Source organism: Lonchura striata, chromosome 20 (assembly GCF_050655825.1).
Source record: "Lonchura striata isolate lonStrDom1 chromosome 20, ASM5065582v1, whole genome shotgun sequence".
Taxonomy (NCBI): domain Eukaryota; kingdom Metazoa; phylum Chordata; class Aves; order Passeriformes; family Estrildidae; genus Lonchura; species Lonchura striata.
In genome coordinates this window covers 9,496,765-9,514,468 of record NC_140722.1, presented here as the reverse complement: position 1 = coordinate 9,514,468, position 17,704 = coordinate 9,496,765, and the positions used below count along the sequence as shown (strand labels likewise).

General features: G+C 50.7%; 1 protein-coding gene across 7 annotated transcripts in view; it reads right to left on the bottom strand.

Moving 5' to 3' along the window:
• Positions 1-16,492, bottom strand: part of MYT1 (myelin transcription factor 1) — a 62,962-nt gene extending 46,470 nt beyond the window's left edge. For 3 of the 7 annotated variants that reach the window (XM_021527284.4, XM_085558204.1, XM_085558205.1), the window contains exon 1: positions 16,249-16,492. In XM_021527284.4, coding sequence (XP_021382959.1) covers positions 16,249-16,273 — 25 coding nt within the window. In that variant the 5' untranslated portion in view covers positions 16,274-16,492. Of the gene's footprint in view, positions 1-11,405; positions 11,791-12,000; positions 12,142-16,248 lie in introns of those variants that run through there. The other 4 variants (XM_021527287.4, XM_085558207.1, XM_021527285.4 and 1 more) reach the window with 3 other exon arrangements.
• Between the last annotated feature and the right edge of the window lie 1,212 nt (positions 16,493-17,704).

Genomic DNA, 17,704 nt, shown 5'->3' with positions numbered 1-17,704 from the left:
AAATGTCGACCTTTCACCCAAGCTGTCTCAAAGAAGTATTTCCTTAAAAATGCAAATAGCATGTTGCAGGCAGTTACTCTGGCTGAGTCTTTCTTGTATTATTATGATTATTTCTTTTAACCTTACCAGCACTGTAAAACACAACAGCTAAACTGCACCCTGGCAATAATTACTTTTCATACCAAATTGAAAGCCTCTGTGGAGCCAAAGTGTCGAAACACCAGCAGGAGAATTCAGTGTGGATAAATTCTTGGAGATGCTTTTGGACAAGCGTGTCTCAGACCAGTGGGAAGGAAGCAGCCTCAAGACAGATGCTGCTGAAGGAAACCACCTGATGGCTCAGGGTGACTAAGGAGTCTTGTAAAAACCTTCCCGTGGTGCTGCTGATCAGGAGTGGCAAAACAAGCTGTGTGAGCCAGGGTGAGAACAGGAACAAGGAGTGTGGCCACTGGCAGTGCAGGTGTTGGGCAAGGACATCCTTGCCCACCTGAGGAGGTCTGGGATGACATTCAGGGCTGTGTGGGCTCTTTGTGCTGCCTCAGGGCTGCAGGGCAGCATTAGCACTGTGGGCCTGAAGATGGTTGAAGAAGAGGCCAGTGAGGAAGGAGCCACGATGATTCAGAGGAACAAATAAGAGCTCGGGATTTCAGCTCCAAGACTCCCCTAATTCTTGCTCCCAGCTGTTGGGACACTTCTGATGGAAAGCAGCTTCCACCTCCACCACGACAGCAGTCACAGCACCAGCCCCCTGTGCATCTCCTCGCCTGTGGGCATGGGTGTTGGAACTCAAAATGTCTCTCAGACATTTTTAGAGGTTTTAGGCTTTGGTTAGAAGCATTTTAGACCTTGACAGGCAGCTGGAAACAGCTTTGATTTTGAGTTTGAGCCATGGAATGAGTTACCAACTTTGGAGGTGGAACAAGCAGTCACAAAAGGTTAAATAGTATAGTAAAAGGAGTTACAAAACAGAGGGGAAATTTTTTTAGTATTGTACAGAGGGGTTTTAACACTTGTACAGGGGGGTTTTTACTTTGTACATGGGGGTCAAAAGTTCTAAGATGGAGGAACGTGGGCTGATCCTGTCCTTCCTCCTTCTTCTTCCTTTCCTCCATGTTCTTGGTGATGTTGGCACTCACAAATTGGTTTAGAATAGGAAAGCACTTTATAAGTAGTAGGTATTGGGGGAAAACTATAACCATGTAATACGTAATATATCATATAAAAGATAGCAGCAGCCCTAAGCAGGAGGAGAAAAGAAGAAGACAGCAGACAGAGAGGATGTCAGGGTGTGTGTGTGCCTCTGCCCAAGCCACTGACCAAGCAGCCGCAGCCCGAGAAGACAATCTTTTAGATAACCAACAATAAACTGCCTTGAGACCGAACAGCAAGAGCCTGCACAGTTTTCTTTAGAAACACAGGTTAGAGGAGAAATTTCACCACAACATGGAACCACAGAGCAAGCCTAGGGTCCCCACACATGGGGAGAGGGCTGTCCCCAAACTGGTAACACAAGCCCAACCCCAACAAGCTGGAGGGTGAAAGGAGACATCAACAACTGCTGAAACCAAAGTCCCCTTCCCCACAGCTGCTGCAAGTCTGCACAGGGAAATACTCCCAGCGTGATGGATGTCAGACAGACTGAGCTGGAGGCGTTGATCCAGCTCGAGAATTTGACACACTGCAGCCAAACCACTCCATCATCACTTTGGAAACCAAGGGCTGAGAGAAGAGAGAGCCCGAGCACGGTGCTTGCACAGTGGGGTGCAAGGCTGAGCACTGAGGGGAAGCCCAATGTAAAAAGCCAACTACAGACAACCTTCCCGGGATGAGGCAGCACAGGGCTCAGCACCTGCTTCTGAGCAGCAAATACAATTTCCCCAGTGTGTAGGGAAAGAGTAGAAGAAACAGGGAAAATAGGAACTGGTCTTTCTGCTACCATTTTAGCCATCCACAGATTTAGCTGTCATTGATTCTTGCATTCCTTCTGGGCTCCAAACCTCCTGAGATACTCCTGATTGTCACAGCCCAAGTTATTTTGAATCCGTGACACTTCACCCTCAGCCCTGTAGGTTCTGGGTAAAAAAACAATTGCAAAACCCCAGAAGCTGAAACAAAACCCCACATAGTTTCTGCCCAAATTTGGCCCAAGCTGGGCACACAGATGTGTTTGTGGAGCACAAACTGCCTTGCCCCAGCACAGGACTGGGGTTCAACAGCATTGTTTGCTCAGGGAGGTGTTTTCCTGACAGAGATTTCTACCACATGTGACACCAGGTCGGGCAGAGGAGGCAGAAGCTGCCTGGAAGAGCCAGGGAAGGGGCTGGCAGTGCCTCTGATGCAAAGTTAGATGACTAAATGGGCTCCTTCCCAGCTGCCAGCTTGTCTTTACGATATTAAGCCTTTTCTCTCTGCTGCCATATAAGAAGTGAAAACTTGACACGTAAGCGTGTGTCATATGGAGTCAGGGAGACAGAAGCAATAAGGCATAAAAGGAGGTGAGATCATCGTGCAGCAACAACTCCCCAGGGCCACGAGGCAGCTCTGCTCAGTACCCGCTGGCTCTCAGCCCCCACCAGCATCCCCCTCTTGAGCTTGGCACACTCAAACCAAACCCTTCCCTCACCACAGCCCCCAGACCAGTGGCAGGCACAGGGTGCCACGCTGCCCACCACGAAACGAGGCAATTAATGCCTTCTGAAGGGTCAGCTCATTAAACAGCAGTCACCACTGCAGCACGAGTGTCACAGCCCCCCAGGATTATTGCTGCTGAATGGGGCGGCTGCTGTGCACCATTTGCCTGAGAAAAAGGAGAATCATCAAATATGTTGAGTTTATAGCCCTGCTGGCACTGCTCTGAGCTCTCCTGCGGGCTCTGTGTAATTGAAATTAAATAGAGGCGAGTGATACCTTTCCATCCTTCCTGCAGCCTTCACCTGCTTGGGAATGCAAAGCAGGGACAAGGAGGAGGGTGAGGCAGCAGCTGGATGCCCACGGGCACTGCTCTTGGAGCAGCTTTCACCTCCACTTCCAGCCTCTTCCACGGGCTGAGCCCTCTGTGCTGCATTTGTCCCAAATGCAGTTTTTTGTCCCAAAACTGAGCTGGGAGCAGGGGAAGCCCAAATCCCCAGCAGTGCAGTCACCCCCTGGCTCCACAGCCAAGCTGCAGCTCATATCCCACAAGCTGGAAGTTTCTCTCCTCTCCAAATCATTTTCTCCCAGTCCCCCCATCTCTGGCAGGGTGTCCTTGTGGGTGGGTGAGCAGCCAACCTGCCAGAGCCACCTGCCTCCCTGGGAGCCAGGAGAGCTGCTCCACAATGAGAGGGAGCTGAAAGTTTTCCGGGAATGTGGGACAGGAGCTGACAACTCTGTGCTCGGCTGAGACACCACAGGCAGAGTTAACCATTTCAAATGTCATTTTTTTTTAAAAGCAACGACATTGCTCCCAGGCACTTTTTTTTTTTCTTTTTTATTAAATAAAAAATGGAGCAGCTCTCTCCAGAAGGCTATTAATCCTCTCCTGTCACTTGTGTTCTTGGAGAGCGCGTTTCTCTGGGCAAAAGCAGTGAGTTGCTCGCTGACTAATTACATCAAAATATTGAGGGCAACAAACAAACCTTTAACTCCACTTGCCAGAAGCTCACTAGATGTAAAGCTCCAGAATTATGGAAGAGAAACATATGCAAAAGCAGGAGAAGCTGGGACTCCAGACAAGCTCATGGCCACAACAGCTTTTAGAGGGATGAACACTTTCCTCTCTGCAGAGCCACTCAAGTTGGGCTAACTTCACCCAGCCTAACTTCACCCAGAATCTCACCCACCCAAAGATTTTGATTTACTACAAATAAAGAATATTTTTTCCTTTGCCATGGAAGTGAATTTATTTATTTTTCTCTCCTTCCCACACAGGCATTTGGGAGCAAGGACTAGACACACGTCCCTCAGGAAGGCTAAATTTAGGCTTCAAGCCCCACTAGAATTCAGTTTTAGGCTGAAACCAGACAACTTCTCTTAAAGCCCACCTGACGCCTTCACTATTCCCAGCTGCTCACCAGAGCAGCCTTTCTTTGGGACACAGTATTGTAGATTTAACCCTTCCCTGCCATAAAACTTTTGCCAAATATTCAGCCAGCAGCATTTTGGCACTGACTGAATTCCATTCCATCACCCTTCATTGCCCACACAGCCACAATGGGAAGAGCCAGTGCTAAAAGGAAAGCCTAATTCTGCATTTAGGTGCTAAACCTGATGTGCTTCCAGAGGGTTTGGATGTCCAAGAGCTGAAACAGGTGAATCAAATGTCAGCTTTGGCCCCAGACCCATGGCTGCCAGAGAGCCACTGCCTTCCAACGCCAGACCTGCATCTCCCAGGCTGGAGAAACACCAGGAGCAGGGAAAGGCTCCAGCTCTGAAATGTGGGTTAACCACAGGCAGCTGCTGGGGAGGTTTCTCTGCACTCTGCAGGTGTTCAGGTAATGGGGTGCTCACCACAAACCTTAACCAGCCACACTCAGCGAGCCCAGTAACAAGCACAAGTTGTTCAATATCAAATTGTTGGTTCCAAGGGATTGTTTAAAAGAAGAGAAGATTTTCAAAAGTCCTCAGACTGTCACCTATAGATTTTGCCAGCAATAACTATTTTTTTTTAAATACTGTGTGCATGAAAACTCCCCTGAGCCATCTCTTGTACCTTACAATAATATTCACCAAAGGAATCCTCCTAATGCTGGGTTTGAGCCCTTTGCTGCTGAGTGCCCCCGACCTGGACTTGAAGAGAGGGCTCAGATAAACCTGCCTGGCAGCTGCTGCTCAGAGAGACGATTACAGCCCCAGCATTGATCAGAGAGGTTCTGATTGCACCCACAAGGAGCAGGAGGCTTCCCCAAAACTGGCACCAGCCCCGCTTGCAGATGCTGTCCTAGGGAGAGCCACACGCTTGCCAAACAATTTCAAGCAGAGGAACGAAGAAAGCCGAGTCTCTGCTGCAGTTTATATTTAATTAGAGGGAAGGCAGCTTACGCAGCACTTTCAGAAACATATTGTCTTACAGCATATTGGATATTTGTATCTTAACAGCTCGACATCGATTTCTTTTATGTAAAGGAAGAGGGGGGAAGAGCACAGCGTGCCCTAAGTTGTGTAAGCTCCAAAGAGACTCCTGCACTACTTGGACTAATGTTTGGAGTAATCAAAGGCGTGAACTCATGTATTATGGATGGGAACGAGAGTTTTCAGGCTTCTGCAAAAAGGAATCTCCAGCGTTTGGTATTTTGTTAGCAGCCTGGCACCATATGGCTCTCCCCTGCTGATATTCTTTCACACCAGAACTTTATGTTCAGATGCTTTAGTTAATATTTTACCCAGCAAGCATAAACAAGATGCAAAGATTGCAGTCGACAGCAACCTTCTCTTAAACCATACATGCACGTTAATACTGAAGGCTTCTTTCAGAGAGTACTTTACCCAACACATGCCTGGCTTTATTTTTTCCTTAGGGGTCCAAGCTAGGCCATTTACATTAAATGCCTTCCCATTCAGCAAGAAACAAGCAGCAAGCCCATGAAGGACATTTTCACTCCCTCTCTACTCAGCTTCCTGGCTACAAAGCAGCACCGGAGGAGAGCAGGTGACACACACATGCTAGTTTTGTTTGTGCACAATTTCAGACTTCATCTCTGCTTCTGCACCATTTCAGCCTAAATTTTATCTTGGAAAGGCAGAGTTTCCCCTTCTCCACTCCCTAAACAGAGATGGAGCCCCAGGCAAAGCTCCCAGCCCAAAGGGAAGCCTCACACAATCACCATCAGCCTAAATCAATCACAAACAGCAACGTGGAGCATCCAACTCGAGGTCCAAGATTTGTGTTCCCTTTATCTTGCACCAAGTTAGACCCAAAAACACTTTGGAAAACTGCAGCTCTGAGATTTGGCTTTAAATATTACACTTAGACCTCCCCCCCACACCCCCACCCTCCAATATTCTTATTAGCTTTTAATATTCTTAAAACAAATAGGACCTAACAGATGTCTTTTCAGCCTGCGCTCTTATTAATGAGAATATTGTAAGAATGGAAATCAGGTCACAAATGTTTAATACTTTGTTTAAAAAGTCTGCAGCTTCTTTAAAGAGTTCCACTAATCCCAACATGACAGATGTACAAGGCAGTTTTGCTTGGGGCAGATTAAAATTCTCGCTCTGATTTGCTCTTTCATTTGGTCTGATTAAAATAACATTGCGATTTTTTTCTTTCAATGTGCTGACTTCAAAATAAAAAAGGAAAGAATAAAAAGTGACCAGTAAAGGCCAGCATGATCACAATAAAAGCAAAGTTATTGTTGTTAAGATTAAAAAAAGCAAAGCGAGGGAAAAGGAATGGGGGAACAGCCTACTCAAACTCCAGTTAGCATTAAAGCTCTATGTTAAAGATGAAAGGGGAACCTTTCCAAACTATGTTTTTCCATTTGAAAGTGTTTATTAATCTATTCTCTCTGAAGCAAAAAGTTCAATGAAAGACAAAGATCAAAAGTATTTTAATTTAGGTGAATTTTTTTTTCGTAAACCAAACCAAACAGAAAATCAGAGGATTGCAGACCCCAGCACTTCAGCATTCTGCTCTAAGACTGACATTTGCTGGGAACAGCCCAACTGGCAGAACAAGGTGATCCCAGCCACTTTTTCCTCAACCAAACTATTGCTGGGAATTCCCTATTTCCTATTCCTGGCATCCTTTCACACCAGACCAACCTTCCCTGGGCAAGCTTTCCCAGCTAATTCATTTCCTTGCTGCTACAAAACACACCTGGCATGGGAGTCACACATGAATGGCTGCTGTAGCATGGAGGGGTGCATGGCATTAAAAAGCAGCCAGAGCTGTCCAAAATACAGCTTCTCAAAGGGCAAACTCCTGCTTCAAGAGACCAGCGTTTCATAGAAAGTGGTCAGTGTGTTTGTCTGGACCTCTCCAGCCCAGAAATCTTCTCTGCCTCCCCACCCAGTCCTGCAAACCCACAGCAAGGCCTCACAGGAGCATTGCAGGGATGAATAACCTCAACAATAGAAAATCACTCATTTTGGGATGCAAATTTGCCATTTTTCCTTAAAACTCAAATTTGTACCATCTATTAAACAGTCCTTATAGAATCCAGTGTTTAAAGTTTTCGAAGACCTGCTCCACTCTGGTGATTTTTAATGTTTACAGACTTTAAACATAATTGTTTAATACATGTTTCTACCTCTGAGATGTCCTCACCTCAGTGCCCAACTTCAGCTATTCCCAAGGCAGAAAAACTTCCCTTCCAGACAAGATACTGTGGGAAAGCAGCTCAGGGAAGCCAAGGGATGCCTCCCTGTGCTGCTGCTCCCAGGGCACTGCACGGGGAGGAGATGCTTGGAAACTGCTCTTCACCCTCTGCGTGTCAGCCCCATCCCAAAGGGCAAAGCCACCTCCCAGCTGCTCCCAGAGAAGCAGCTCCTGAGCTCTGCAAGGGCAAACGCTGCACTTCCAGAAATCCCCTTTGACAGATTAACCTGCCAAGAGGGGAAACTCCAAATAGAAACCCACAAAGCCCTTTTCTCCTTGGTGAAAATATTTGTGGGGAGTGGGAGGGGACAGATTCCCTTCCCAGCTCTGAAGGGAGCAGAAGGAATGTCCCATCCCTGCTCTCTGCCATGACTCAAGACCTGGCTCCCAGATTCCAGAGAAGAAACTCTCACATAATTTCATTTCATTCTAGGAACGAAGTATTTGGAGCCTTTCTCCAGTCCAGAAACTTATCTCTTCACTTCTCTATTCACACCATGATTCTCCTCTCTAAGGCCTGGGCTATGGGTCAAACTTCTACTTTGCAAAGGTAAACAGCCTGAGAAGTGATAAAAAATATTTTAAGATGGGAAGTTTCATACTGTCCCACCTCAAGGGTGTCAGAGACACCAGTGGACTCTGCACCGCACACCCAGGAAGACCAGCATGGGAACACAGGTGGAATTATTCTTTGTAGAAACCAGTAAAACACAGGCAAAAGAAGGAAAAAACAGAGAAAAAGATGGAAAAACTTTCTTGACAGAAATTTCCACCCTACCAAAACTCCAGAAATACCTGGGAACTGAGAGACTGTGTGGCAGTAAATTCTGGGATGATAAACATTTCATAGCTTCTGTAGAACAGTAAAACCAAATAAACCTGGAGTGTGGGACACCTCAGGCTCCCTCCTTGTCCACACTGCCAGGGAGCAAACACCATCTGCACAATAAAAAACCCAGAAAGGGATTTATTGGGGAAAGAAGAGTAACACACACTGGTACAGTGACCTGGCTCTGGAAATCTGAAGCGTGGATCCTCCACGCTCAGCTCCCCTGTATGAGAAAGGGGAGCAGCTATAAAGTGACAAGAGGAGATGCACTTTGTCATTAAGGAAAGGGCTCTAACAACTCAGCCATAAAGTTTACAGTTGGAAAAATAAGCCTTTCCATTTACAAACTCACAAAGCAAAGAGTGGGTCCTGTACCCCACTTTGCCACTAAAGTTCCACATCTGACTTGCCCGTGGTAAGGCGATGCTTCCCCGCCTCTCCCTCCCCTTCACACGCCTCGTTTCGTGTCTTCTGGGAAGCCCAGCCCAGCCCTGGCTCCAGCCTTTACTGTAAATCCTCCTCTTCCCCTACCACGTTCTGCTCTCGGGGGGCAGAGGCTGCCGGTGCCCCCGGCCTTGCTGGGGATGGCAGCATCCCTGGCAAAATCAACCCTCCCGAGGCTGCAAAATGAGGCCTCTGTCCAGGCAGGCAGGGGGAGAGCATTCTGCATTACACAGACTGATTTTGGGGGCTCAGGAGTGTAACCTCACCTGTCCTCCTCAAGGCCTGATACCAAACATCATCAGGAAGGGAAAAGAGTTCCTATTTCCTGAGTTTCTATTTCCTGAGCTCTAAAGCTGTGTCATTCAGCCTCTTCTGAGAGTACTGCTGACTTAGGGTGCACTGCTCCCCCCAAAGCCCAAGAAGTGCACCGTGTCCTATCCAGAACCTAAGTTTTGGAGGCAGCACCCCAAAGCCGAGCCTTCCGGGGGGTGCAGGGGGGGTTAAGCACCGTCTGCTAAAATGGCAGCTGCTCTGACGCCGAGCTACGTCTTGCGAAGTCAGCCCTGCCCTCATCACCATCACCATCATCATCATCCGACTGCCGGGAACTGCTCCGGGGCTCTGCGGGACGGGCCGGGGGAGGCGCAGAACCGGGGGGGCTCCGCCTGCCCCTGCGCACCCCCAGCCCCCAGTTCGTCACTCCGGGCTGCTGGGGACAGTCCCGGCCCCGCTGGGCAGCCACAGGCCAGAAGGTCGCTGTGCCCCCCTTCTCTCCCATTCACGGGTGTAGCCCGGCTCTCCAAAACCGGGGGGTGGCAGCTGTCCCGACCCCCGGGTGCTGTCCCCCTGCCTCGTGTCCCCCTGCCTCGGGGACGAGGATGTTTCTGGGGGCAAAGGGACCGAGCAGATCAGGCAGACAGAGAGTGGAGGTGGTGGAGGCGGGGGGGGGAACGAGCGAGGTTTGGGATCTTCAGGGAAGGGGGTTCTCGCCCACTTCCAGCCCAGGATTTGCCAAAAGGGGAGGGAGCACCCCGGTCCCAAAGTCATCAAGGCCACCCTTGGCAGTGACTTTAAGCAACATCCCGCAGCGGGACGCCTCTCCAGCCGGGAGAAGCCCCAGGACTCCCGGGGGAGGAGAGGGGGCCGAATTTCTGTCCCTCCGACAGCTCGAGGTGCCCCCGCTGTCCCCGGACCCCCGAGAGCTGCCGCGGGACAGCGGCGACCCTGCGGGGGGAAAGGATGCCCGCTCCCCGCTTGGGACCGAGCAGGGGACAAGCGGCGCTGCCAGCCCGGACCCCTCCTGGACGGGACCCCCGGGAAATCGCCGACCCCGACCGCGGCCACCCAGCCCGGGGGAGCCGGGAGCGCTCCGGGCCAGCACCCGGGACAGAGCCGGACCGGACCCCGCCTCCAGCGGCGCGCAGGGGACAGCGCCCGGCTCCTTCGGGGAAAACCCCGACTTCCCAGAGTTTTCCTCCTCTTTGTGCGGCGGGGATCCCATCCACAACATCACTTGGAGGGAAAAGAAAATAAGAAGAAAAAAAAATGAAAACAAGGGAAAAAACAAAGAGAGAGAGAAAAAAAAGAAAAAGGAAATCCAAGTTTTCCTTGTTTTTCCCGAAGCAGGTGAAGGAGGGAAGAGAAGGGGGAAGGGCAGGCAGGTTTGAAAGAGCCGAAGGGGACAAGTTGTGCCCGGGTTTCCCGGCGGTAGCAGCCGGCGCTGGTTTGTGCTTTGCAACACGCGCCTGCTCCAATCTGCGCCGCTCGGGAACAATAAACAGGATCATACAAAGAAGTGGAAAGGCGGCATCTTTGCTTCTGGTTTCTATGACAGCATCAGAGAGAGACAAACCAACTATAAACTCTAATTCCTAGATTCCTCCTCCCCCCCTCCACAAACTCCCTTTTGTCTGCCATTAATTAAAGTGGCCATATGGAAAAGGCTGATAATAACAACAGATGAGCCAACGAGAGAGAGGGGAAAGGAAGAATGAAAAAAGAATAACTAAAAGTAGCGGCAGGGCGATGGCGAGGGTTTAGCCGGGGCTTTTCGCACTTGTTTTCAGCTCGAAGCGAGGGGGCTCAACAATAGCGGGAGGAGAGCGGCTGCCCCGCACCGCTGCCCGGCCCCTTCGCGGGGCACTGGGCAGCCTGTCCCCTTCCCCTGCCCAGCTCCGGGGAGCCTGGCATGCCCCGAGGCTCCTGCTCGGAGAGCTGGTCCCCACGACCTGCCCCTTTGTGTGGGAGAGCCTCCGAGGGTGCCGACCCCCCTTTGGGGCCGCCTCCCGTAGGTAGGACGGAGGAGGGTCAAAGTGCACCCCAAACTCAGCCCAACCGGCCGGGGCCGATGGCAGCGCAAGCACATCCTCAGGCACCCGTCCCCTGCCCCTCGCTCCCTCTCCAAATAACCCACGGAACAACCACAACAACAAACTTTGCTAGAATTGATAAAGAGATTAGCCAAGCAAAGCCTCTTCCGAGCAAGCTAAAAATAAGAACACGCAGATTTCTGTCGTGGTCAACGTATAGAGAGAAATCCACAAACATGGCACACTTCCCTTGTGCCTCGCTGCTATAAATAGAGAGCTCTAAAGTAGGCAATAATCGGAAAGGAGAGAGGGGGGGAAAGGGGATAAAAAAAAAAAAGGAGAAAAAGAAAAGTCTGGCGGTGGCAGGAGGGAGCAGCCGCCAGCCCTCCGCACCCGCGTCCCCGGGCGAGGGGCGAGCTCCCCGGCGCCCCAGGAGTGCGGAGCTGCGGACTCGGGCCGGAGTTTTGGCAGAAGGGGCCTGGGGTGAGGGACGCGCGGAGCCCCGGTCCCGCCCGGCCGGCAGCACCTCCGAGAGCTCCGCGGCCGCGGGGCCGCCGCCGGCGCAAACTCCTCCCGGCGCCCGGGAGCGTCTTCTGCTAACACCTCCCTCCGGATAAACATCCACCGATCTCGCGGTTCACAAACCCGGCAAGCATCCTCTTCCAGAAATATTCAGAAAGTTTCCCGGTTGAATGCGACGTTGTGTCTTTTTTTTTTTTTTTTTTAATAAATCTCCTCCTTTCTCATCTTATTCAACATCTTTTCAGTCAGAAGCATAACATGTCCACTAGCGTCTCGCAGCCGGCGAGAGAGCGAGCGAGCAAAGATGGACCTAGGAGCATGATGATCATCATAAAAATCCCCTCGGTTCTCCAGTGCAATTTTCAAAACAACAACCCAGCCTTCGTGCTGTAAAGGCGAAACGCCTGCGTCTGTTTACATCAACTGTGTGCTCCGAAAGCCTTTCCCCTCTGTCTCAATCCAAGGCAGGGGAGGGGAGGGAGGGAAAAAAAAAAAAAAAAAAAAAAAAAAGAAGAGGGAAAAAAAAAAGAAAGAAAAAAAAAGAAAAAAAAGCCAGCATTATCTGCCTTTGTCAGCGAAAGAACATAATATTGACTTACCTTTCCCCACAGCTATTGTCTGCCCCTTTACAAAATGACATCACGGAAACCAATCATGAAATTTGCATGGGGGAGGTTGTGGGGGGAGAGTTCTTGGAGGGCAGCCCACTTCCCTACACCAGTAACACGCGTGTAAGACGGGTTGTTGGTTTCAATTAAATATCTGATACTCCTTAGTGTGTGAACTCTTAAGCCTGCTAAAGGCAATGTCTCATTTACTTAATGACCGCTCTCATTAATGGAAATGGCACAGAGGGGGCTTGCTGCGCCTTCCCTTTGTAAATACACTACCCATGAACCCTTGGGGTTGCAATATATCTGTTTACTCTCTGAGGTGAAATAAATTTACAGTATAGCATCAAAGAGAGCGAGCGAGAGAGATGGAGCGGCTGCCTTGAGTGCACCGAGAGTTGGGGCTCTCCCAGCCCCGCCGGCCCCTCTCTCCTCGCTCTCCCCCCCTCCCCAAGACCCAGCAGAAGGTGAATGATTTTACCCGAGCTGATTCATAATTAATATGCACGAGGCTCGGGGCTCCTCTGACAGCAGCAGCACAAAAGGACGGCGAGCGCCGTTCCGCGTCCCCCCCGCGCATCCCGGCGCGTGGTACGGCCCAATAATTCCTAATAGCAGCAAGCAGCGAGTGACAGATGCCCTGGGTTAGCACAGCTCCAGCGAAAGTACTTTACAATATTTATTGGTGGTTAGGAAGATGACCTATCACCATAAAGAACAGACTGGGAAATTTATCGCCTCTATGAACCTGGAAGTATTGCATATTAGCTGATATACATATTCAAAAGGCGGTGGTTAAAAGGTGTATAAATATTTTAATTTTTTTCCTCCTCATTAAAAGCAAAAAAAAAAAAAAAAAGAAAAAAAAAAGGGGAAAAAAAAAGACACAATGTATCAGACAACTCCTCACCACGCGGAAGGTGGTTTACATTTGACATTATGGATGTTGGGATGGGAAGAACAACATAAAGAAAAGTCCTAAAAGAAAACTGTGACTAAAACCGTTTAGGGGTCGTTTTAAGTGATAGAAGTGCACGTTCTTGCATTATGCATATTTTCCACTCAGAAAGAGTCATACTTTCCAAGAGTCTCTCCTTGGAAATGTTTGTTTCTTGGCGATCCGACCACCCCGAGAGGAGAAAGTCCTCGCCGAGCTGGAGGGAGGGAGGCTCTGGGGAGAGACCCCGGCACGGAGCGGCAGGAAGGGCATTAGCACATCCATGCCAGCCCTGCCCGCTGCCAGACGGGAGCATTAGCACTCGGATCGCAACTTTTCGGAAAAATAGCGAGGGAAAACACAGCCAGGCTGCAGCCCCACGGGCTGGGGAGAGGAGAGGGGGAGCGACACTTTTCTACTCAGCGCTTTCCCTGCACTCTCGTGCCACCCCCACCTTCACCGAGACAATTAAGACTTTCCTGTCATCTTAATGAAGATTTCCAAAAAGATGCGGGAGCTCACAAATGGACAGAAACCCCAGGAGTCCTCAGAGAGCTGAGGCAGAGCCAGGCAGGGAAAGCTGAATCCTGCTGAGGATGCACTCCCCTGTGGGAAGCTCCAGCTCCGGAGCTGCACGGGCCCGGGCTCCTCTCCAGCTCACCCCCACCCTGGGCGGGTTAGGGGCAGGCAGGAGTGGGAAAAGCCTCCCCGACTGCCCAAAATCTGGCAAATTTGGCTTGGGTGGGTACTGCCGGCAGCTCTGTGTCACTCACAGGCCATTGCGGGGCGCATGGCAGGCAGGAAGGATTTGATTTCCCATCTCAGGAATTTTATTGATGAGAGGGTGGCAGAAATACTAATTTTAAACTGTTGAGGCTGCTTTGGAGGTTGTTAGGATGCCCACTTCCACAGCTTGCCAGCCTGGTGTGCTCCTAAACCATTAACATAAAGGAGATATTCAGCAGAGAGTACTCCTGAAGAGCTGTTTTCTATCTCCTTTGGACACACCACGAAGACACGGATATTTTACATCCTAAACCTTTGGCATTCAGAAATTCTATTAAACTCTTATCTGCAGGCAGCAGGCCTGGTGCTACACTGCATCTCCATTGTTCTGCACCCGCGATAGAATCAAAGGGAGGGCTGGGTGGACTCGGCTCCCCTCCGCTCACAATGCTGCCTGCTCCTCTCCACCGCTGTTTCATTTAGAGCCGTAATGCTAAAACTTGAGAAACAAAAGCACAATAGATTCGGCGGGGAGGCAGCAGGGAAGTGTGTTTACTTGCGTGTGCTGCCCCATAAATTGGAGCAGACTCAGCCTGCATGGATATGAGCACACACATGTGCCTCTCGGAGCGTTAAGAGAGGGATTTTATTACTGCTGCTCTTGCATTTATTAACACGCGACGCACCTACGAGCCCTAAGGCAGCTGACAGCTCCGAGAGCATCCGGCTGAGCTCTGGGCTGCCAGAGGGTGTTTGGCTTTTCTTTGTTCCCAAACTCGCCAGACTTCCCTCTACTCTTCTCCCAAAATGCTGCAAAGAAGCGGCGCCTCTCCCGGAGTTTTCCCACTGCTACCAACTTCAGCAGCGGCAGGAATGCCCATCTCTCAGCCCCCAAATCCCTTCCTGCACCCAGAAAATCTCTGACTTATGCCAAAAGCCCCACACCCCAGGCTGGAGGAGCCCGCGGGAGAACGCGAGGCCACGCGTGGGCTCCAGGCGGCGGCGGGTCAGCACCACGGACAGCTCCTCCCGCTCCCCTGCGCCGTTTCCACCTTTTCAAGTGTTTTTCGGCCATTTTTTAAAAATAGTGTTTCTCCCACACACACTCCCTAAACCTCTCCAGAGTCACTCCACAGCTGTTTTCAGGGAGGAGATAATTATCGCGCGTTTCCAGGTCTCAAAGAGCCGTCGCTTCCCTAAAGGGAGCCGTGCGGCAAAGAGGTCTGAAATAAATGTTCATGTATTTTCATCTTCAGGGGGTTTAAGACGGGGGCTCCAAGAGTCCCTGCCTGCAGGGTGCCTGCAGAGCTGAACCCAGAGAGGATTTTAAAAAGCAGATTCCCTTCACGCCCCTCCCCTGCTCTCCATGCCGTTTTTTTCCCCCTCGTGTTTTCAGATCAAACTCTTCAAGTTCGAAATTATTTAAAATAAAACTCCATTTGCTTGTGCAAACACAGCCATAAACCCGCCGCACTGTGTGGCATTGGCTTCTTTGAGTCTGTTTCAAAGAAAATTAGATCTCGAACTTTACGCATTTGTAATTGGCACCAACTTCTCCGGTTACCAGCTGGGGGTGAAAGATTTTTTTTTTCCTTGTTTCTTTCTGAAAGCTTCTATGCAGATGGGCTGGCTGCCTTAATGCCTCAGACTACAATTAGTGCTGTTGTATGCCGAATAGAAATGGCCAGCATTAATATTGTATATGGAACAGCTGAAGGGTTGCGAAGAAACCTGCCCACTACAGGCCCCTGGCAGATGGAACAACATGCACAGGCACAAAAAAACTTTTAATAACCCTTTGCTCGCTCTCCAGCGCACCCCTTCGCTCCGATTTGGGCGGGTCCTTCCCGAAGAGGCAATGCCTTTGTCTAAGCCAAATCTCGAGCTCTTTTTTCCCTGAAGAACAATAATTGGAGCAATCACCATCTTTTGCAAAAGGCACCTCGCATTATCCCAAAACTTCCTCCTTTGTGCCTCGGTTAATGCAGGCGCTGAAATACTCACCCAGCTGAAGGGGCACGAACTAACTTTTTATTTAATAACATCGTGCAAAGAGGGGTGGAAAAAGATCCTATAAAGCCAAACCAAACCCCTTGCCCAGCAGAACTGCGACCAGAAGCTGCAGAAAACAGGATTTTCTCCTCGTCCCCCTCCCCTACGCTCCTCGCCCTTTGTAATTAGGTGAAACCCGCGGCAGCGGAGACAAAGCCCCGCCGGTGCCTCGGAGCAGCAGCACCGGGGCCGCGCATCCCCCGCAGCTGAGCCCGGAGCGCAGCGGGGAGGGGCGGGGGTGAGACCGGCACCTCGCTCGGGAAACGCAAACACGGGAGTCCTGCGCCCCGAAATGTACTCGGGAATCTCCTTCTACCGCCTAACGTGGGGAAAATACCGTAAAACAAGGAGGGATAAATTTGCGGGTCCGTATTCCCCCGCCCTCGGTCACTGAGCCCCTTGCAAGGCGTGAGTCCGGCAGAATCGAGAAACTCGAGAGTTTCAGAGGAGAAACGAGGGAGACCCACTAAGGAATATCCTCCCTACACTCCCACCGCACCCCCCGGCGAACGGCTACGAACCGAGGAAAGTCCCGCAGAGCTTCATCCTTGCCGGGTGGCGGTGGCTGCCTGGCCCGGGGTGGCGGGGGGAGCGGGCGCGGAGCCGCCCGGGGTTACTCCATCATCCCTGGCAAAACTTCCCGTCCGGAGCAAAAACTTATGGGAGGCGGCGGCCAATGGGGCCGCGCCGCAAAATCCTCGCAGCGCACTCGGCGGCCAATCCGCTCCCCCCCGGCCCGGGATGCGCAGCCCCCTCCCGGCCCCTGCTCCTGCGGGGGGAGCCGGGCATGGCACCCGTCCTCCCCGGCGGGCGGGGGCTCCGAGCATCCCTCCTGCCGGCAATTAGGGGACAGAAGTGACAATGGGCACGTCCCAGCGCAGGGGGGCGGCGGGGCAGGCACACAACCCCAGGCGAAGCATCCCCAGAGAACCCAGCCATGGAATGGTTTGGGGTGGAAGGGACATTAAAGATAATTTCATTCCAACCCCCTCCCACGGGCAGGGACACTTTCCACTATCCCAGGTTGCTCCAAGCCCCGTCCAACCTGGCCTTGAACGCTTCCAGTGATGGGACAGCCACAGCTTCTCTGGGTGACCTGTGCACACCTGAGCCCCCAGCTGAGCCAGTGGACAGGGACAGAGGCCACTGCCCTGAGGGCAACCCACAGTGTGGCAGCGCTCTGCACAGCCACCAGTCACTGGACTCCCACATGCCCACGTCAATTTAGAAATTCACCAGTCTAATTATGGTCACGTCGAGCTTTTTGAACACTTTGGTCGAGTCCAGGGTGTACTGGGGAAGGGAAAGGGGGAATTGGCTCTGGGAGAGATCCAGAATGGAAGAGGATGTCCCCCTGCCTCAAAGGACAGATGGCAACATTGGACTGAACTGATCCCAGCTGGAGAAAACTGGATACAGGCCAGCAAGCAATACTCTCATTGGCCTTCCAGATGGAAAAGCAGGGAAATAGTTACCAGGATATAATAATAATAATAATAATAATAATAATAATAATAATAATACAGCTAACCAGGGATGGCACTGAACTTCAATCTCCCATTGGCTTAGAGGGCAAAGTGCTGTCTCTAGGTTGTGGACCCCCTGCTCCCAGCTCATCACCTGAGGTTAAAACAAAGCCAGCTTTTTCCATGGATCAGTCTTGGCCTGAAGAGAAGGAAAAGTGTATTTTCTAAAAATGAGAGAGAGAGAAGGGATTTCCTGGCAAAAATTGATTATAAAAGCTCAGCACCTTCACCTGGATGAGCAAATAAGTGCATTTACAAAAAGAGAACAACCCTGGCCCAGTCTCAGTTCCAGTAATTTGGAAAAGGGAAAGGGAAAAAAATCTGAGCTTGGAGGGACAGTTGACACCAATAATAAGGAAGATGGGACAAAGCTGATGTTAAGTGAGGGAGATTTGAGAGAAATTCATCTCAGCAGGACATGCCTGCATATTTGGATTTTTTTTATCAGCAT